At 40.9% G+C, this 23,074-nt stretch overlaps 1 protein-coding gene across 4 annotated transcripts in view; it reads right to left on the bottom strand.

Annotated features, from left to right (window-relative positions):
- The window catches only part of LOC110526893 (electrogenic sodium bicarbonate cotransporter 4), a 57,239-nt gene that overhangs the window by 15,858 nt on the left and 18,307 nt on the right, over positions 1-23,074 (bottom strand). For all 4 annotated transcript variants that reach the window (XM_090237880.1, XM_090237881.1, XM_090237882.1 and 1 more), the window contains exons 4-16: positions 15,422-15,551; positions 14,816-14,976; positions 14,126-14,281; positions 13,747-13,827; positions 11,310-11,365; positions 9,752-9,909; positions 9,224-9,311; positions 8,733-8,887; positions 8,426-8,554; positions 3,418-3,592; positions 2,705-2,838; positions 354-534; positions 147-237 (exon numbers count right to left, since the gene is read on the bottom strand). In XM_090237880.1, coding sequence (XP_090094006.1) covers positions 147-237; positions 354-534; positions 2,705-2,838; positions 3,418-3,592; positions 8,426-8,554; positions 8,733-8,887; positions 9,224-9,311; positions 9,752-9,909; positions 11,310-11,365; positions 13,747-13,827; positions 14,126-14,281; positions 14,816-14,976; positions 15,422-15,551 — 1,695 coding nt within the window. The remainder of the gene's footprint in view (positions 1-146; positions 238-353; positions 535-2,704; positions 2,839-3,417; positions 3,593-8,425; positions 8,555-8,732; positions 8,888-9,223; positions 9,312-9,751; positions 9,910-11,309; positions 11,366-13,746; positions 13,828-14,125; positions 14,282-14,815; positions 14,977-15,421; positions 15,552-23,074) is intronic.

The raw sequence follows: 23,074 nt of genomic DNA, 5'->3' as shown, positions 1-23,074 counted from the left end.
TTGCCACCCAAGCTACTAGGCCCTAATTCCCCATTTACTACCCCCTCCAACCATATGACAACCACTATGACCCCCGTTGGTAATTCTGGCTAACTTGATTGTTACTGTACTATAATGATATACTATACAGCCAAGGATGGACTCACTGGGGTCTGGGGCCAGGCACTCGCACTTGTAGGCAGTGACGTAGTCTGGCTTGAAGTCGGTGTTGATGGGATAGTACTTGAAGGAGCCCATCTGTAGCAGCACATTACATCAACAGTTAAGTGTGCGCGTGTGTGCCTGTGTGCGTATGTGCCCAAGTGTGAGCGTGACTGCGCCTGTGTGCATCTGCCTGCCTGCGTGTGACTCACCATCTTCTTGATGGCGTCAGAGATGAAGATGAAGGAGATGAGGCTGGAGAAGCCCTCCTCTGTGAAGCGGGTCATGTACTTGATGATGTAGCTGGCGTCCGTGGCAACCAGGAGGAAGCACTGGATACAGGAGTGGATCCCTATCCACAGACGCAGTTCCATGTAGTCTATACCATTGTTCCTTAGAAATAAGAACATTGATATAGGGCAGAAGGTGAAAGGTAAGACCGTCCTTTTATAAAGCTGGTACGGACAAGCTCTCCAATATGGCATATCAAATCTCACCATTGTGCCTTTCATAGTATATCATGTCTGATGTGGGTGTTTGAATTGTCTTTCAAATCAAAGGGAGGAACCATATGTATCAATATATTATATACTGTATAGGCTACAGCAGGGGGTGTTTTTTTGGGGGGGAGAGAACTCAATATATTTTAAAATTAAGAAAATAAATTGAAACTGTGTAGAAATTATAATGGACCTACAGTGGGGAGAACAAGTATTTGATACACTGCCGATTTTGCAGGTTTTCCTACTTACAAAGCATGTAGAGGTCTGTAATTTTTATCATAGTTACACTTCAACTGTGAGAGATGGAATCTAAAACAAAAATCCAGAAAATCACATTGTATGATTTTTAAGTAATTCATTTGCATTTGATTGCATGACATAAGTATTTGATCACCTACCAACCAGTAAGAATTCCGGCACTCACAGACCTGTTAGTTTTTCTTGAAGAAGCCCTTGAAGAAGCCCTGTTCTCCACTCATTACCTGTATTAACTGCACCTGTTTGAACTCGTTACCTATATAAAAGACACCTGTCCACACACTCAATCAAACAGACTCCAACCTCTCCACAATGGCCAAGACCAGAGAGCTGTTTAAGGACATCAGGGATAAAATTGTAGACCTGCACAAGGCTGGGATGGGCTACAGGACAATAGGCAAGCAGCTTGGTGAGAAGGCAACAACTGTTGGCGCAATTATTAGAAAATGGAAGAAGTTCAAGATGACGGTCAATCATCCTCGGTCTGGGGCTCCATGCAAGATCTCCCCGCGTGGGGCATCAATGATCATGAGGAAGGTGAGGGATCAGCCCAGAACTACACGGTAGGACCTGGTCAATGACCTGAAGAGAGCTGGGACCACAGTCTCAAAGAAAACCATTAATAACACACTACGTCATGGATTAAAATCCTGCAGCGCACGCAAGGTCCCCCTGCTCAAGCCAGCGCATGTCCAGGCCCATCTGAAGTTTGCCAATGACCATCTGGATGATCCAGAGGAGGAATGGGAGAAGGTAATGTGGTCTGATGAGACAAAAATAGAGCTTTTTGGTCTAAACTCCACTCGCCGTGTTTGGAGGAAGAAGAAGGATGAGTACAACCCAAAGAACACCATCCCAACCGTGAAGCATGGAGGTGGAAACATCATTCTTTGGGGATGCTTTTCTGCAAAGGGGACAGGATGACTGCACCGTATTGAGGGGAGGATGGATGGGGCCATGTATCGCGAGATCTTGGCCAACAACCTCCTTCCCTCAGTAAGAGCATTGAAGATGGGTTGTGGCTGGGTCTTCCAGTATGACAACGACCCGAAACACACAGCCAGGGCAACTAAGGAGTAGCTCCGTAAGAAGCATCTCAAGGTCCTGGAGTGGCCTAGCCAGTCTCCAGACCTGAACCCAATAGAAAATCTTTAGAGGGAGCTGAAAGTCTGTATTGCCCAGCGACAGCCCTGAAACCTGAAGGATTTGGAGAAGGTCTGTATGGAGGAGTGGGCCAAAATCCCTGCTTGCAGTGTGTGCAAACCTGGTCAAGAACTACAGGAAACGTATGATCTCTGTAATTGCAAACAAAGGTTTCTGTACAAAATATTAAGTTCTGCTTTTCTGATGTATCAAATACTTATGTCATGCAATAAAATCCGAATTAAGTACTTAAAAATCATACAATGTGATTTTCTGGATTTTTGTTTTAGATTCCGTCTCTCACAGTTGACGTGTACCTATGATAAAAATTACAGACCTCTACATGCTTTGTAAGTAGGAAAACCTGCAAAATTGTCAGTGTATCAAATACTTGTTCTCCCCACTGTATGTTCATACAGTTTCTTGACTGTCCAGCTCACTAATAATCAATAAACAGTCAGGCAGGGAGCATTGAAAATTCAAAAAACGATGGATAGAGGACAATGTTTAGAAAAGTCTGACAGCAAGGAAATATTTAAAAATGTCAGTGCGGCTTTCCGGACCTCGTTGAAGAATGAATGCAGCCCCCAGGGCAAAATGAGTTCGACACCCCTTGGCTACAGTGTCTGACTTTGAAGTGGGGTTGAGCTCTCACTCACTTGCTGAATTCGAAGAGCAGTTTCTCGAAGATGAGGATGGGTCCAGTGGAGCTAAGGATGATGAGGGGCTGACCACTAAACATACAGAACACTGTTCCTGACAACGCTGTGCCCAGGAAACTCTCCATCACACCCTGATATAGAGGAGAGAGAGAAGGTAGGGCAGGGGGAGAAACAGGGTAGGGGAGAGAGTAGGGAGAGAGAGATGGAGTGGGAAAATGAAGAGAGACAGACAGAGAGAAGTGGTTGTGAATGTGTTAGAGAAAGGCAGTATGAGCCTGCTATATTTCAATCTGACAGACAGTCTGTGCGAATCATCAGTAGCAGCCAGCCAGAGCACTTATCCTAAATGGTTTCAGTATGTGTTGAGCTGAACAAATGGATTTAGTGCAGTCCCTGTTCCCATCCGTCACACACATATATCACCTAGAGTGAGTTAGCTACCATACAATTTTTTTGGCACATGTTCCATACTAAAAACATTCTTTAGCAAATCACCGACTCAGATACATTTTTTTTTGAATCAGTAAATTAACTCCATTTAAATTAATTCAAGGGTCATAAGCCCTAACTCGGGTACCAGTCTGTTTGTGCTAACGACGATTCACTCATTTTACTCCGTAAATATGCCAAACTTGTTGTCATTTGACACAGCTTACAAGGGGTAGAATGTTAGCACAACAGTTCTGGAGTTCAAGCTACATCAGCTCTACCTGATAGTTGTCTGTGGCATCCCCCAGCAGGCCTCCAAAGGTGATGGCATTGGTTATGCAGCCCAGGTAGATGAAGAGGACTGCAGAGATGGACTGGATATGGAAGCCTTCGTAAAAGTCACTAGGAAACCAGGGCAGCTTTCTCTTCATGTCCAGAAACAGACCTCCGCAGAACCTGACAAAAACACAGACACTCTGGTAATGATGCAGAGCCTGACACAGCTACAAACACTATGGTCTCCACATAACCTGTCACGGACACAGGCACAGACACAAACCCTCTGGTTATGATGCAGAACGTGACACAGACACAGTCAATAAATCAAATATATTTTATAAAGCCAGTTTATACATCAGCAATTGTCACAAAGTGCTTGTCACAGACACAAACACTTTGGTAAGGGTGGTGCACATACTCTGTTTGAAATTCATTATCACCTGTTTTATGCATCACACGGACTCACTTCATTTCAGTCTGTCTGTCGTTTCACAGTGTGACAGGATGGGCCAATTGAACCGATGATGATTTAAAACTATAATATCAGGCCGATGAGGAATGGAGACGAGATTATCATGGCTACACTCTTGGATTTTGCTATCTAGAACCTAAAGGGGTTATTCGGCTGTACTCATAGGAAAACCCTTTGAAGAACCCTTTTTGGTTCCAGGTACAACCCTTTCGGTTCCAGGTAGAACTCTTTTGGGTTCCATGTAGAACCCTTTCCACAGAGGCCTCTACATGGAACCAAAAGGGGTTCTGCCTGGAACCCCAAAAAAAATTATCCTATGGGGACAGCCGAAGAACCTCTTTGGAACCCTTTTTTCTATGAGTATATTTCTGAACGCTTGACCAGGAGGGGTCCAACTCAAGGTGTCATAAAATAAATTGCACCCCCCTCCCCAGCGTCAAAAATATTTTCATATGACCCTCACCTTGTACTGTAAAATAAATTGAACACCCTCCACCTTCATAGAATTAACTCAAAATAATGTTTTACGACCACAAATAACAATAACTGTAGCGACCCTGTGCTTATCAACGTGGATATCTACTTTGCTTTTGTTGCCCAGTCGATGCCACGCCGGGCTATGAGCCAGAAGATTGAGGGTTCGCCGACCACCACAAGAGCTCACTCTCCCTGCATGTTTCATTACTTCATAATCAGAACCGGTTGCAGACAATGAACAGCTATGGGGAAAATCAGATTTTCAACTTTTTGATGGCTTGTTTATAATTATATAAAATATACTGTTTGCAACAAATTTTCCACCAACACAACCAATAATGAAAACATACCGACATGGGTTGTGTTTTCAACACCACAATAAATAGACAATCAGAAAACACATCCCTCCCTACCTTGGAGGCTTAACCAGGATCAAAGGCTTGGCTTGACAATCTCTGAATGTAATTAAACGTTTTGGTGTTTTGTAACAGATGTCTATCTATTTCTGTTCATCAAATTGCAAACTTGTGAACTGATTTAAACCTTCATACAAGTTTTGAACAGGCTATATTGCAGCAATTAGGCTATCAACAAAGGCAAGTGCCTACCATACCCAACAAATGACAGACATAGGCTACTTATAACTTATCTTGAACTATATATGGGGCACACAATTAAAAAAGACAGATCTAATGGAATTTAGCGAATTAAAATGTTTAAACAGAATTAAACAAAACAGGTTTTGCATATTTAAGAACTGGTTTCAATTAATATTCTGAACAAAAATATAAACACAACAACATATAAAGTGTTGGTCCCATGTTTCATGTACTGAAATAAAATATCCCAGAAATGTTCCATATGCACAAAAAGCTTATTTCTCTCAAATTTTGTGCACAAATTTGTTTGCATCCCTGTTAGTGAGCATTTCTCCTTTGCCAAGATAATCCGTCCAGCTGATAGGTGTGGAATATCAAGAAGCTGATTAAACAGCACGATCGCTACACAGGTGCACCTTGTGCTGGGGACAATAAAAGGCCACTCTAAAATGTGCAGTTTTACAACAGATGTCTCAAGTTTTGAGGGAGCATGCAATTGGCATGCTTACTACATGAATGTCCACCAGAACTGTTGCCACATAATTGAATGATCATTTCTCTACCATAAACCTCCAACGGTGTTTTAGAGAATTTGTCAGTATGTCCAACCGGCCTCACAACCGCAGATCATGTGTAACCACGCCAGCGCAGGACCTCCACATCTGGCTTTTTCACCTGTGGGATCATCTGAGACCAGCCACCCGGACAGCTGATGAATTTGAGGAGTATTTATGTCTGTAATAAAGACCTTTTGTGGGGAAAAACTGTCTGGCTCCCAAGTGGGTGGGCCTATGCCCTCCCAGGCCCACCCCTGGCTGCTCCCCTGCCCAGTCATGTGACATCCATAGATTAGGGCCTAATTACTTTATTTCAATTGACTGATTTCCTTATATGAACTGTAACTCTGTAAATCGTTGAAATTGTTCCATGTTGCGTATATATTTTTGTTCAGTAAATAGGCTTACAATAATAACAATGACATACAATGATAATAATAAAAAGGATAAAAAACGAATTATTATAAATAAATGTAAGTTTTAAAATTGAATCCTACCTAAATAAGGAGTCGTACAGTACACTGCATTCTTCTCATCTTAGTCCACTACAATATTAAAACATTATATCCCCCTCTTTTCACTATAGGCATACTCTTTCTCTAACTTTGGTTTTACGTCAATGAAAAAGGCCTCCATCTTTGCAATCAACGGTGGCCTAGGCCAAGGCTCCTCTCTTGCGCTCTCTCTCCTCAGAAGCAGGCACATGTGTACGCAAGGCATGAGAGAATGGTGCTGAAGCGCAAATTCGGGGTGTCAGCTATGATAGACAATCTCTCTTGGACAATTTGGCCTGCTACAATGTTATTTATCAGTTTTTAATTTTTTTATCAGCCAAATGCCAGCAATTACCAGCGAAGGGAAACCCTGGAGCATTTTCCCATCAGACTTGTGTTTCCGTCAAATTGACTTGTTGCAGATAAAAGTCTGTGTGTAAATACGTAGTGCACATCAAATAAGACCCTCAATATTTATTGAAAGGAGCATCGACCTCATCACTGTGCACTTTCACCACCCTCTGAAGTTCATCATAATTGATTTAATCTGTAGCCTCATAAACCGCATGCTTTGCCATGGTGTAGTGACATTTATCAGACACGTAGGCTACTTTACTCGCATAAGAAGGTTGGATGGAAACCTGGTTAATGTCGAGCCATTTTGAGGACGCTGGAATTACATTTTGGTTGATTGTGGACATGCCGACAGGAGACTTTTGAAGTAGCCTTCTCGGATTAAAACATTGTGACTGGCTGTGTTTATGCCACATATAAAAAGTCATACATTTTAAAAGTTAAATGATAAATATTTAGGCTCTATTGAAGTGTTAGGTTCTAGGTGTGCGAGGAATAGCCGCTCGGATTGGAGAGGAGGCTGAGCATGTGTTAAGCTTTCCTGAATAATTGGGCCTGCTGGGAGCATATGTGGCCACATTATTATAGGACAACTTGGGAGAATGATGATGTGAAACAGACAGCATATTCAGTATCAGAAGTAAAAATACAGCCAGACTGGCCTGCTACTGTGTCTTTCTAGACCTTATAAACTTTTGAGTGGACCCACAACTGGTCTGTTATTCAAATTCCATTTTCACTTCAGCCTAGAGTAGGCTATAGAATGTTGTACTCACTTTTAAACAATAATGCAATTATTAATTGCATTGTGATGTTGTAGGCTAATCTAGGTAGAATCATTGTATTGTCCCTAAACAAGATCAACAGGGGAGATTTTAGCTGTGTGTCTCATGTCTTCACTGTTTTTTCATGCGCAATGATGCACCTGGCCTCTGCACTGCCTATCAGCTATTGTAATGCGACGCTACTGGCGGCAGAGAAGTCAGGCGCAGGAGAGCGGAAACGGATTCACAACGGTTGTGTCTAATAACCATAAACCACCGTCAACAGAATAATGCAATAGATGGGTCAAACAAAACCCAGTACATACCAGCATACCGTGCACAAGCACTACAACAAACAATTACGGACAAGGACATGGGGGGGAACAGAGGGTTAAATACACAACATGTACTTGATGAAATTGGAACCAGGTGTGATGGAAGACAAGACAAAACCAATGGAAAATTAAAAGTGGATCGGCGATTGCTAGAAGGTCGGTGACGTCGACCGCCGAACGCCACCCAAACAAGGAGAGGGACCAACTTCGGCGGAAGTCGTGACAGCTATTCCTATTTGCTCCTGTCGATACATATAAAAAAAAATTGATGCAGACTTGAATGTTTTTATGTGTGTCATGATTGCTCGTTGGCCTATTTCAGATCTGGACAATTATCCACCTACCACTATTGTCACTATGAATGGTGGATAGAGGGCAGGATAGACCGTTAGACTGTTAGAATATACTGTGGTATAGTAAACATTTGCACACGGAAAAGCACAATGCATATGGGAAGTACCAAAACACCTTCCTTTCTATTGGGGAGGCGCATGCAAGCGGATGAGGAAATGTGTCTATGATGGAATAAATTATAAATTAAAACCTCCAAAGGAGCAAATGTAAACCAGGAAAAAACATACTACCCTCCCCTGTGCCCAATAAAAAAAAATACACAACCCTCCCCAAAGCAAAAAAAAAAGTTTGACAACCCTCCCCTATTTTGGACCCCCCCCCCAGTAAATTGTGATCTGTCCCTAATCCATCCACTGGGTGAATGTTCCCAATGTGAATTAACAAGAGACATGATGTTTTCAAGCACATTTAGATGTCCAAATGTCTCTTTAAAGGCCAACTCTAGTACCAGTTCCACTCAAGTACTCTACCTCATATCTCAATTCACTCAGTGGCATTTCTCGTTATCCCAGTTCAGACCCAGTTCCTTTCATGTTATCATTCTTCCTAGTCTCCTAACGTACATGTAAAAGATGTCAATCCCAGTCCTCAACCAGTAGCCTACCTCCCAGTGTGTGCCAGCTCCTCTCCCAGTTCGTGAGCCACTGGCATCTCCTCATCCTCAGAGTGGCCTCCACTTCCTCCCGCCGTACCGTTCGGCTGACCCAGCTCATTCAGAGAGTGCACTGACTTCCTGTAAACAGAGGGAATACACACAGGAAGAGAGGGAAGGGAAGTGTTGATGACAGAAATACTGAGAAGGACCTCATATCTGGGTCTTAGAGGTGACTTTTTTTAAATGTGGGGAAATGATTAGGTAATGGAACTAACATAGATTAAACTAGATTATAAAACCTAAATATGACTCCAACCTCTTGTCAGCCGTGGGCACCTTCTTAGGTGGCTCGATACGGATTTTGGGGTCCCACTCGCCGGGCGGCAGCACAATCACCTCATCCAAGAACTCATCTATACCAGCAATCAGATCTTCTCGATCTCTAGCCTTGTACGCCACATCACTAAAAAGCTGGGGGGGGGGAGAGAAATGATTACTATTATTACTATTAGTAATGGGATACAAACCCTGGGAACTGTTCCTAATTTATGACCATGGTGGGACTCTGTTTAAAACACCTGTCTTTTATGGTGAAATAACAGGCTGTTGCCTGTCTGACATTCAATGTTTTTTCCCCATGATAGTGACAGGAGAGGCTGACCGTTACCAACAGCAAGCCATGGTGGCCTCATTATCAGTATGTGAAGTCCACACATTTTTGGCTGACTCAAGTTGCCAGACAATCAAGCCTGTATTTCCATGTCATCTGTATTCAAGAAAAAAAAGGAAGCATTGACAGACACTTACGTCATCCACCATTAGAGTAGCTATGGCTCGACCGATCTGATTATAGGACTTGGCTTTTCCTGTGGGCCCCAACAGAATAAACAGGAATCTGTGGTAGTGTGGGGAAAAAGGTACCTCAACAACGGCTCACAAAATGTCAAAAGATGTGCTCACTTGGGCATGAGAACAGACGCAAAGGAGAAAGTAAGGCAGCAACTATTTACAGTATGTGTAAAGTATGTTAGACCACAGACCACATTTTGTACATTTTTGTCATTTAGCAGAAACTTATCCAGTGCGACTTACAGTCAGTGCATTCAACCAAGGTTAGATTAGGTAGTGTGGATAAAATAGACACCTCAAAAATGGTTTAGGGCTCACAAAATACATTTGCATGGGTATAAGAACAAATACGGAGAAAAAGACGAGAGACAGACAAAAAGAGAGAGAGAGAGCGAGAGAAACACACAGATAGACAGACAGAGAGGAGTAAAGGGTAATATGAATAGACATGGTAATGTGTCAGACAGGCAGGCAGACAGCCATTACCTGGTGGGCACAGGAACCTCTGTAAGTCCTCCCAGAGTGGTGGCCTGTGCCAGGCGGACAAAGGCTACAAAGGGTTTATCCAGGAAGTCCACCTCACCCACTAGCACATTTGATGCCTCAGCATCTCTAGGGATCTTTTTCATGAACTTATTCCTTAGCTATGGAGGGAGGGAGGGAGTCAAAAATAGTTGATACATCGTGGCATATACTGTAGGGTATGGACACTGGATTTCTTGTCAGCATAACTGACAAAACACATTTGAGGTGAAATTGCATCATATCTTCAAGTTCAAGTCCTAGTTTTTTTTTATATACCCAGATAAATATGACACTAATAAATTATTCAAATATGACAGTGAAACCATACAATATGTGCATATAATAGATTTATCCTTCTTGACATTGTCATTGTGCTCTAACAATGCCTTTAGGCTTCTATCTATCCACTCCATGATCTGTTTGAAAAACATAATTACATTTCACCTCACTGCTCTTCTGGCAGCATATGTTTTTGCTGGATAACAAAATTGGTCTCTGAGCGTCAATTCTAATTAATGTAGCCTGGGACTTGAATGTGTGAAGGAAACGTGGCCAACGGTATCACTAGCACACTGGTACATGATTTACTGTATGTATGTATACCCCTACGTGTAGTATAAACCACTCAACCATAGACTAAACAGTGAGGGTAGTTTAAAAACATTGGGATAGCCTGGAAGCCAGTCTGTTTTTGCGTTACGCTAGCCAAATAGATGCAGAAACAGTCAAGTACCCAGAGATGTATTAATTTGCATATCTACTGAGTTAAACCCGACGTATTTGTCCAGAACATTATCTCAAGACAATTATTTGGGCATAAAAATTGTCAGAGGCATTCGTTTTAACCCAATGCTTAGCACAACACGCCTGACCCATCCTCCATCATTCACAGCATAATAACCCTGCTAACAATGGAATTAAAGAGAGTTCGTCTGTCTCACTGGGTTTGAATTCTCCTTTTAAAGAAGAATTCTCCTAAGAAAAGACTGAATTGTGAAGCAGCCTGCTCCCAACTGCTCTGTGACACCAACACTAAAACGAACCCAATCAAATATTTTATGAGAATTATAACAATGCTGACTCTCATCGGGTTCCCATGGCAACAATGAAATACAACTGCAATACAAATCCTCTGCAGCATACAGCTGCTTGCCACACTTAATTAAAATGTACATGTCAAATTCAGCACATTTACTGGTTAAATGGATATTGAAAATTCGGCACAAACACATACTGTATGTATACACAAACTCAACACGTTTTGCCATTGCAAAAGAAGGAATATGAATTCCTACAAACACTCTGGTTGCAATTCAATCAAACATCGTTGCGGAAAGCTAATGTAATTTCTGCACAGAGGAAGTGTACATTTTAAGTAATGTAACTACCCTAAATTAACTTAGATTATAAGACCTAAATTATTTTATGACAATAATTCTATAAAACCTGCAGTTTCGCTCTGCAAGGATGTTTGAATGAATTGAGCCTGCTGAGTTGTAATGTTGCATTAGTGGGTCACCTGGTCTGTGCTCAGAGTGTCTGCAATGTCATTCATACTCCTACTATGGGCATGACCTGTAAAGCAACACAGTACATGTGAACAATTGATCATATCAATGTTGAGGATATGGAGAGTGTTCTATGTATCAAAGACACGTGCAAATCAACTGAGTTTTTCTTTTTCAAATGAAATGAATTCATGACCTGAAGAAGATGACATATTATCACTTCTCCTCTGGATTTTTTTAACAAGCAGGTGCTGCTGAGTATGGCTGGGGAGGAGGCCAGGAGGGGTCAATGCTCCCCTTTGGACTCCGATTTTTTTTTTTTTTTTTTAACACCTGTAACTGCAATTTCCTGCAATCTAGAGCAAAAGATGGCCTTATATGATAACAAATAAAGTAAAAATACAGTACCAGTCAAAAGTGTGGACACGCCTACTCATTCAAGGGTTTTTATTTATTTTTACTATTTTCTACATTTTATAATAATAGCGAAGACATCAAAACTATGAAATAACACATATGGAATCATGTAGTCACCAAAAAAGTGTTAAACAAATCAAAATATATGTAATATTTTAGATTCTTCAAAGTTGCCACCCTTTGCCTTGACGGCAGCTTTGCACATGCTTGGCATTCTCTCAACCAGCTTCACCTGGAATGCTTTTCCAACAGTCTTGAAGGAGTTCCCACATATGCTGAGCACTTGTTGGCTGCATTTCCTTCACTCTGCGGTCCAACTCATCCCAAACCAACTCAATTGCGTTTAGGTCGGGTGATTGCGGAGGCCAGGTGATCTGATGCAGCACTCCATCACTCTCCTTCTTGGTCAAAATGCCCTTACACAGCCTGGAGGTGTGTTTTGGGTCATTGTCCTGTTGAAAAACAAATGATAGTCCCACTAAGCGCAAACCAGATGGGATGAAGTATTGCTGCAGAATGCTGTGGTCGCCATGCTGTTTAAGTGTGCCTTGAATTCTAAATAAATCACTGACTATGTCACCAGCAAAGCACCCCCACACCATCACACCTCCTCCTCCATGCTTCACAGTGGAAATCACACATGCGGAGATCATCCGTTCATCTACTCCGCATCTCACAAAGACACAGAGGAACCAAAAATCTCAAATTTGGACTCATAAGATCAAAGGACAGATTTCCACCGATCTAATGTCCAATGCTTGTGTTTCTTGGCCCAAGCAAGTTTATTCTTCTTATTGGTGTCCTTTAGTAGTGGTTTCTTTGCAGCAATTCGACCATGAAGGCTTGATTCACACAGTCTCCTCTGAACAGTTGATGTTGAGATATGTATGTTACTTGAACTCCGTGAAGCATTTATTTGGGCTGCAATCTGAGGTGCAGCAGAGGTAACTCTGAGTCTTCCTTTCCTGTGGTGGTCCTCATGAGAGCCAGTTTTATCATAGCGCTTGATGTTTTTTGCGACTGCACTAGAGGAAACTTTCAAAGTTCTTCTTGTCTTAAAGTAATGATTGACTGTCATTTCACTTTGTTTATTTAAGCTGTTCTTGCCATAATATGGACTTGGTCTTTACCAAATAGGGTAAAGACCAATCTATTTGTGTGTTGTTGTGTTGTGACCTACCTTGTCACAACACAACTGATTGGCTCAAACAGATTAAGGAAAGAAATTCCACAACTAACTTTAAAAAAAAACTTTTAACAAGGGACACCTGTTAATTGAAACGCATTCCAGGTGACTACCTCATGAAGCTGGTTAAGAGAATGCCAAGGGTGTGCAAAGCTGTCAAGGCAAAGGGTGGCTACCTTGAAGAATATAAAATATAACATATATTTTGATTTGTTTAACACTTTCTTGGTTACTACATGATTCTGTGTTATTTCATAGTTTTGATGTCTTCACTATTATTCTACAATGTAGAAAATAGTCAAAATAAAGAAAAACCTTAGAATGAGTAGGTGTGTCCAAACTTTTGACTGGTACTGTATATTTTTTACGCCTCTCGTACATTCTTTAGGGAGGACCCTGTAGTATTCTATATCGCTTCAAACACATCTAAAAAGAGAGCGGCAAATCATTTGATATTAAAAGCTGCAATATGTCACTTTTTGGGTGACCCGACCAAATTCACATAGAAATGTATGTTCTAGATCTGTTAGTCTCATTGAAAGCAAGTCTTTTACTTTTGGTTTTGTACACCAGCTTCAAACAGCTGAAAATACTAGATTTTCAGTTATGGAAAATATATTTCATAGTGTTTAGATGGAACAATGATTCTCTACACTATACTTGCTTGTTTTGTCATATAAACTGAAATTAAGCAAACTATTAGAATTTTAGCCACTAGGAAATGGAGGAGCGATTTCTGCAGAGTGCATCTTTAAGAGCGATACAAGAAGTCACAGGAAGAGAGCATGAAAGAAAGAGAAAAAGAAACAGACAGGCTCTAGAAAGATGATGAGAGAGAGACTCACGCAGACGACCATAGCCTCCTGATTTCATGCGTAGGTCCTCTGTGGAGCGGTTGAATGCGGCCGCTGCCCCTGGACTACGAGCTGAGGAGGAAATTCAAGTAAGGAAGACAGGAGACTGTTTAAGGAGATAAACTTTATCCCCAAGGATAAATTATAGTCTATTTAATTCAACTGAATAAAACTGAGAGGACTGCATACATTTTTTTGTGGTTGATAATTTGCAATTAAAGAAAGTGTAAGAAAGCCTGTGCAGTGGGCATAATATATATATTTATGTGTATACATAGGCTACAAATTTAAACCTATAGTACCGGCAGTACTATAATGTGTATAGGGATACCGATGGCCATTCTTGACCATAGAGCAGAGGGACACTCACGGGCACCACCACCGCTGGCCTTGCCCATGTCAGCCAGAGAGCGGTGGATGGGCTTTTTGGTCTGGTGCCTGTGCTTCCTCAGGAGGACAAAGCTGATCTTCTCTCTCAGGTCAGGAGACAACATGCCCTCGTCTATCTGCCGCTCAATGATTTCATCTGCAGGAGAACGTTGTCTTAGTACTGTTTGTAGTATCACTCACAACCAACAGTTAATTTCCTTGTTGGTACCATAATGCCTTTCCTGTCAACTACTGGATGCTGCTAGCATCACTGAAATACACTGCACACACTAGGCTAACTGTTCTTAGAAGGGGTAAAAACTCTGCTTGTCATTTGTGACAGAGACTTGAAATTGTTAACAGTACTATCTCTAAACATTAGGTAAGAATCACACAACACTTATTTGGCAAGTGTAACAGTATAGACTTTACGTCCGTCCCTTTGCCCCGACCTGGGCGCAAACCAGGGACGCTCTGCACACATCAACAGTCACCCTCAAAGCATCGTTACCCATCGCTCCACAAAAGCCGCGGCCCTTGCAGAGCAAGGGGAACCACTACTTCAAGGTCTCAGAGCAAGTGACGTCACCGACTGAAACGCTATTAGCGCGCACCACCGCTAACTAGCTAGCCATTTCACATCGGCTACACGTGCATTAGCGCTCTGTAAAGGGGAATTTGTGATGCTCACCAACTATCTGAGGCAGTGAGTATCCCTCCAGATCCAGCACCACAGTGCCGGTCTGTAGACAGGTCCTGAGCTCAAACAGACTGTGCAGGGACAGGGTGGACACATGGGGCTTGCTCCACCTCTCCCCTCCGTCCTCTACCTTCTCCTCAAACTTCACCCACCTGGACCCCAGGTCAGAAAGAGGGCATGAGTTGGAAGGGACAAATCACTCATGTCAAAGCTGGTAGGATGTAAACACTGACTGCTTGTCTTGGGAATGACACATGCTAACAATCAGACATTCATTCATCATGCATGCCATGCATGCCATAATCATGCATGCCATAATAAACATGAAATGCATGACAAAATTGGTGGGTTCTGGAATGACATCCGTCTATGCTAAAGGAATAGGATAATTTGTTCTATGAAATGTATTTTTGGTATCACCATACGCACGTCAAAATATAAATGAGTCTACAATACAGGTGACTCAGAAGTTCATAGTTATAACTATAACAGACCGTCAACTTCTTGATATTGGCTGTCAAGGCTGGCTTTTGGCGAGCGTTTCTATTATGTTTCTGTATGTCTGTGTGTGTGTGTAATTTATGGGTCAGAAGTCACCTAGCAGACTCTTTCCACTCCAGCTCGTCCCCGTCCTGCTGCAGCGTGTCCATCTCAGTGAAGAGGGTGGGGTTGGGCATGTCATCATCCTCTCCCAGGATATAGCGGAGACGCTCCGCTGCAGGGGACACTGGGGCAAACACACACACGTCAGACATCATCACTGCTTGACAGACTCATATTTACTCTGGAGAATTTTTGACTTTTATGGCTCTGAAATATAAACATGCTTAATCTCTTCCCTGTGAGCCCACTTATTAAGCGGGGAGTTTCAAGCAGTGGTGCAACAACAGATGGTGATGATTACATTTCCTAATATTTAAAAGGTCAAGCTGAATATTTTTTTTTTTTTACTGGGTTGCTATAATTCCTCACAGACAGGGATGAAGGGGTGGTAAACTGAAAAATGAAGCTGATCAATTGGATCAGCAAGTTTTAAAAAAACGTGTCATTCTGTCTTACCCTTCACTTCAATGGCAGTGATCTGATCTTGAGCTTGACAGCATTTCTATCAAGCCTACAGGAACATCTGTGACCAGAGGGCTTGATCTCTACCACGAGGTGTCAATGCTCAGGCTAACTCAGCAACCTGACAAACAGTGCCTTCAGAAAGTATTCAAATACCATTTACTTGTTCCACATTTTGTTGTGTTACAGCCTGAATTAAAAATGGATAACATTGATTTTTTTCTCCTCACTCATCTACACACATTACCCCATAATGAAATGTTAGCACATTTATTGAAGATGAAATACAGAAATATCTCATTTACGTAAGTGTTAGAACCGTTTCGATGTTAGCGACTTATTTGGGTTGATTTATGAAAGATATAGAAATCTATTGAGAATGCTTATTATTGTAGAGGAATGTATGTAAACTGTTCATTATGTTAAATACAGTATTTATATTAGAAGCCTTTTATGGATGCTATTGTGACACCAGGTGGACACCTATGGTTGACCTGTAAGAATAGAGAATGAGGGGTTATGGGTAAAAATGGTGTCACTAACTCATTAGGACAGGTAATGGCGCTTGATGGAAGACACCTAGTAGAGCTATAGTTTTCTACTTATGTAGTCGCTAAGGTTCCAGATGATAAAATGCCACATCTATGGAAACCCATAAGGAACCAAACCTGTATTTGGGTGTTTATAGAAGTGGCCATTTAGAATAATGAACCCTAGCCACTACATGTCAATACATTTGGCAGCAATTATAGCTGTGAGTCTTTCTGGGTAAATCTCTATGAGCTTTGCACACCTGGATTGTACAATATTTGCACATTATTCTTTAAAAATTCTTCAAGATCTGTGAAGTTGGTTGTTGATCATTGCTAGACAGGCATTTTCAAATCTTGCCATAGATTTTCAAGCCGATTTAAGTCAAAACTGTAACTAGGCCACATAAGATTAGGGCTGTTGCAGTGACAGTATTACCATCACACCGGGAGTCATGACCGCAGTAAAATTCCACGCGAGTTAAGGTAATCTCTTATGCACTCAGGACATGCATTGATAGTACCCTAACCACCATCAGGTTGTAATGGCCTGGTACTCAGTGCTCTATTGTCCCTCTAACCACTCTGACATCAAAGCAAAAGTATCATGCTTTAAAAACTCACCTCACTGTGATGATCAATTTGAAGAAAGTTCGAAAGCAGGTTGAAACTGAGTGAAAAACAATGGTCCATTTGGATGGATGGATGTTGTTTCAAAGTCAACACAACAAAACGAAATGGACAGCGCTTTCTAAGGTGATTATTAATTAAATACACCTAATGCATAGCCTATTGGAGCTTATGCATATGCATAGACTTGTGAGCCCAAGCACGAAAGAAAAACATGAATTCAAATTATTATTGTGATGCTGTTACACAATACATAACCTACAACATTTTACGCATAGCAGAAAAGCACACAACAAAACTGCTTTAAGATGTTTTTGCTACAAACTTGGTCTAGCCTTTACTCCAAAAGTAAACAAATTTGAGTATTCGCCTTGAGTGTGGACTGTATTATTATGCACATTTGATGGATTGGTTACCTTACGGTACACTCCAACATTTCTATCCAAGAGTCTGGGAGAGAACAGCCAGCCCTAGGGGATACTGTTAGTTCATTGATTGTGTAGGGCGGTTTACAATTAGAAATGGTAGTGAATTTGATTTTGAATAGCCTACTAGGGAAATTAGTATATTTTCATAATTAATGGGCAGACACCTTTAGCCACAGAATATCTCACCGCCGTGCGTTTCCATCTCCTCCTTTCTCTCCTTTACAGTATTCCTTCGTTCTCCTTTATTCCTTCCACGAGCACGCAGTCAATAGTTTAGTGAAATATTTTCATTGCGAAAACATGCTACTATCGATGTTCCAGAACAGATTTCACTTGGTTTCCCAAATTAAGCACTGGGGTAGCTACAGGAACAGGGTTGGAGAGCCAATGGCATACAGAGTTTGGGCGGATTATCACCTCTCGCACAGCCAGAGCATGCTCATGAGTGAAGTGAAATAAATGTTGTTATATTTATCAGCTGCTCGCATTAAACACAGCTCCGCTATAAAACCGAAGTTGTCAATCTGGCATCATAGAAAAACGGACCTGCGGGAAAGCGCGCGGCCTCCATTTGATGTTGGAGTGCATTCAAATGACATATTAGCAAAGACAAGATTAAATTCAGAATAGCATGATGGGTGGAAATATGATCACTTGATGAGAAAACATCTGTGCAGCCTGAGGCAAGGAACAAACCACAAGCTTTTTTTTCGGACTTTCTCAAATTATCAATAGCTCATAGTAGCATCATGCAGACCATATACTGTACATGCCTACAACTTTGAATATACAAAACATTTTTTTGGGTGAAACAAACAAGAAATAAGACAAAAAAACTGAAAAATTGATTGCATAACTATTCACCCCCCCAAAGTCAATACTTTGTAGAGCCCCCTTTTGCAGCAATTACAGCTGCAAGTCTCTTAAGGTATGTCTCTATAAGCTTGGCACATCTAGCCACTTGGATTTTTGCCCATTCTTCAAGGCAAAACTGCTCCAGTTCCTTCAAGTCGGATGGGTTCCGCTGGTGTACAGCAATCTTTACATCATACCACAAATTTAGCAGTATGCTTAGGGTCATTGACCTGCTGGAAGGTGAACCTTCGTCCCAGTCTCAAATCTCTTGAAGAATGAAACAGGTTTCCCTCAAGAATTTCCCTGTATTTAGCACCATCCATCATTCCTTCAATTCTGACCAGTTTCCCAGTCCCTGCTGATGAAAACATCCCCACAGCATGATGCTGCCACAACCATGCTTCACTGTGGGAATGATGTTCTCGGGGTGATGAGAGGTGTTGGGTTTGCGCCAGACATAATGTTTTCCTTGATGGCCAATAAGCTCAATTTTAGTCTCATCTAACCAGAGTACCTTCTTCCATATGTTTGGGGAGTCTCCCATGCCTGCATCTTTGTAGTGATTGGGTGTATTGATACACCATCCAAAGTGTAATTAATAACTTCACCATGTTCAAAGGGATATTCAATGTCTGCTCCTTTTTTATTTTACCTATCCACATTTATTGCTTCCGGGGCCTGCCGGTGTAACTGCTAAACTGCATGCTGACTGTACTGCATGATTGTAGCTGGTTTACTAATGTGTTAGTTCTAGTAGCTATGTTGACTATGATGTTAGCTAATATGGTGACAACGTAGGCTGTGTGTTAACGATTATGATATGAAGGTTTGGCTTGGAAAGGTTTTTTTCACCTGGTCACTGACAGCTGAGGTGTTGTGCACTGAAGTCCACACGTGAATGGAAAAGGAGAGAGGAGGAGAGCATGTAGATATCAGAAGGAATTATATAAGAATTAAAGGGATCATGTTGTATGTATGTGGCTGCTGTGAAAGTGAACTGTGTTTGCGTGTGATCAGGGGTGTATTCATTCCGCCCATTCTGTTGAAACACGTTTCTTAAACAGAAGCAAACTGAACGAAACGGGGATAAACATACCTGAATTTGTCCAATTGAAAATCTCATTGAACAGGTTAGACTAATGATTAGACCGTAGATCAGCTAGATGCAGGCAAGATTGTGCAATGCGGTATTGAATCTGTCACCTTGATTAATTTCAAATTTCACTCGACTTGTAAACTTTCATTCATATGCTAGATTGTAGCAACCTCTTGATGGGTATCGGGAAAATTCAAGAAACATGTAGTAGCCTAAACCTATTGATGTTACATTGAGCTGGGTGAATGGAATATGAATGACAGTCCAATATGCTGTAATAGAAATAAGGCCATGCTCATGAAAAATGTATATATATCTTAAACGGCACCAACCGCCACTGATATATACATATAACTAGGGATAGAGTGACTCGGTAGCAGGATAAATGAAAAACATTCGCAGCAACTTATGTGATGAGTCATAAAAGTTAGTGAAAAAAGGTCAATTAACTATTTAACAAACCATTTAGGAGTCTTATGGATTGGGGCTAGAAGCTGTTCAGTGTCCTGTTGGTCCCAGATTTGGTGCATCGGTAACACTTGCCATGCGGTAGCAGAGAGAACAGTCTATGACTTGGGTGGCTGGAGTCTTAGACAATTTTTAGGGCCTTCTTCTGACACCGCCTGGTATAGAGGTCCTGGATGTGTGCTCTGTTCTCTATCCACTTGCATTGGACAAGGTTGAGAATTTAGAGGGCTCATTTAACAAATGTACGATTAATAGGCAGAACAAAGTAGGCTACTGACATTTGGTACAACAAAGTCAACTTAATTTCATATGTTACTTTGAAAAACCCTAACCAACTGTAAGCAACTATTAGAAACTTGTAGACACAAACAGTTTACAAACACAGTGTCTGGCTGCTTTGCGTGGTGTATGGGGGTCTCTACCTTCTTGCCCTTTGTGCTGTTGTCTGTGCCCAATAATGTTGGTACCCTGTTTTGTGCTACTATCATGTTGTGCTGCTGCCATGTTGTGTTGCTACCGTGTTGTTGTCATGTTGTATTGCTACCATGCTGTGTTGTCATGTGTTGCTGCCATGCTATGTTGTTGTCTTAGGTCTCTCTTTATATAGTGTTGTGTTTTCTCTCTTGTCGTGATGTGTGTTTTGTCCTATATTTTAATTGAATTACATTTTTAATCCCAACCCCCGTCCCCGCAGGAGGCCTTTTGCCTTTTGGTAGGCCCATATTGTAAATAAGAATTTGTTCTGAACTAACTTGCCTAGTTAGATAAAGGTTAAATAAAAAAACATATAAATAATATAAAATAGTAGTTTAATTCACACAAGAGAGATTGGTTTACATCAAAATTATTTTAAATTTTCTTTATTTAAGGTTTCTAAGCTTTCATTGAGGGGTGGCAGGTAGCGTAGTGGTTACAGCGTTGTGCCAGTAACCAAAAAGTTGCTAGATCAAATCCCTGAGCTGATAAGGTAAAATCAGTTTTTCTGTCCCTGAACCCACTGTTTCAAGGCCATCATTGTAAATAAGAATTTGTTCTTAACTGACTTGCCTAGTTAAATAAAATGTAATCTCCTAACACTTTATTGTCCTGAAGGTCTTTGTATTTACTCTCTCAAATATTCAAACTTACTGTTCCTATTATTATTGTATGTATAATAGCCCTCTGCTAAGATTGCAGCTGTGTAGGTGCCCTCTTAAATCAGCTAACAAGCTGACTGAAAATAACAACTGTGTATTCAAGCTATTGTGCTGCAGTGAACTCAATTACACCACATTGAGCAATGTGTACATCCTCACATAGTGAAAACATCCTCAATTCCATTCAACTAGCTGAGTGTTCTGGGTAAGGGATGCAATTCCAACTCCACCTGATTTATTTTATATTTTAGTCTCTCTATTTTGGTTACTGTAAGAGTCACAGATCCACTCCCCCAAACAAGACAACATTTGCAGTTTTCTCAAGGGAGATAACAGCTGGCTAGCGTTGTTATGATGCACTCAGCGTCACTGAAGTGTGATGTGACTCATTTGTGGAGTGAATGCAATGGTATCAAACAAATGGAAACCATGTGTTTGATGTGATCATGACATGCCTGTGATGTAATGTGTGATTAGACATACAGACATTTCCATGTAAAAGTACCCAAGAGCACCAACGTGAAGTTCATAGGAGCATGTCAAATTGGGTGTCAAATGAAAATGCTAATAGTCTATATTTTTTGAGAAATTAAGGCATACATAACTCTTTCAACTATTTTCCATCCTAAAAATGAGAAATTAACAAAGGCTTTGATTTCTGGTCAAACAGGTGGAAAGGGGGTCTTACATTTTCTGCCTTCTGTAAGTTAAACGAACATTTCCGTGTGCCTTAATATTCCGTTACCAGAAACCCACATATCTTTATGATATTTTCTGATTTCTCTCCTTCATGAGAAAGAAGGATAATGAAAGTTCACAGAAGTACCAAGTAAAGGTAGACGTATCAATTAGTTAGTGTTTTTACTGATTTAAATTGTGTTTATGAACTATTAAGTGATTAAAACCAATTGGTAAAAGAATTTCCCCCAAAAATTGGTAATGGAATTTTTGCAATTTAATTGGCTACAATGGAAAATCATAGTAGTCACAAACCACAGTTGGGTTCACAAGTTTGGACAGCACAGTACAGTACCATACAGTGCAGTACAGTACAGTAAAATAGAATACAATAAAGAAAAGTAGAGTATAGTACAGTACAGCATAGCACAGCACAGAAGAGTACAGTACAGTAAAGTTTGTTCAGTACTAGGGGTGTAACCGTTAACCAAACCGAAAGTTCAGTACGTATTGTGGTTTTTGGGGGTTACTGTTCGGTTTCGATACAATGAAATGCCAACAGTTACTGTAGTTCATTTTTGTTTTGGCAAAAGAAGTAAAACTAACCCAGGAATAGATCTTGAGCCATATGATGTAGGGTCCTATAAAACCGTTTGTATTTTTTGCGTTATTCCGTTTTCTCCATTTTGGTTTTCGATGTTTCAGATTTTCCCTGTTTTTCAGGTTTTCAGTCTCAAAATCACACTTTAAATAAAAGAAAAACAACTAATTTGGAGGTTCTAAGTCCATAACAATGATTAAACCACATCAGGAGACATTTTTTTTTTTAGGTCTGGGAAGAATCTCAGAAATGTAGATTTATGGGTGTAGATACCTTTTAATTTAGGTGCTACCAGCAAGAGCCTTGCTTGGTTAGTGATGTTTCTGAAGCACACGTGATTTGCAGAGTTTGCTGAACAAATCACCACTGGATTGATGTAAATAATCATGATACAATTTAGCCAGGTATGCATAGACTACTTTGTAGTTAACATATAATTTAGAAGGTTTTTGGGAAAGCCTTTCATCTACCAGAAGGCGTTGTCATGAGCATCATTGCTAACGGATACATACAGGGCATTTTGAAAAGTATTCAGACCCCTTGACTTTTTCCACATTTTCTTACGTTACAGCCTTATTCTAAAATGGATTTCCCTCATTAACCTACACACAATACCCCATAACGACAAAACAAAAACAGGATTTTAGAAATGAAATATTGCATTTACACAAGTATTAAGACCCTTTACTTAGTACTTTATGAAGCACCTTTGGCAGCGATTACAGCCTCGCGTTTTCTTGGGTATGAAGCTACAAGCTTGGCA

This window comes from Oncorhynchus mykiss, chromosome 6, assembly GCF_057628025.1.
Source record: "Oncorhynchus mykiss isolate SJ-2025 chromosome 6, ASM5762802v1, whole genome shotgun sequence".
Lineage (NCBI taxonomy): Eukaryota > Metazoa > Chordata > Actinopteri > Salmoniformes > Salmonidae > Oncorhynchus > Oncorhynchus mykiss.
Note: the sequence above shows the minus strand (reverse complement) of the source record. Positions and strands in the feature narration are given on the sequence as shown.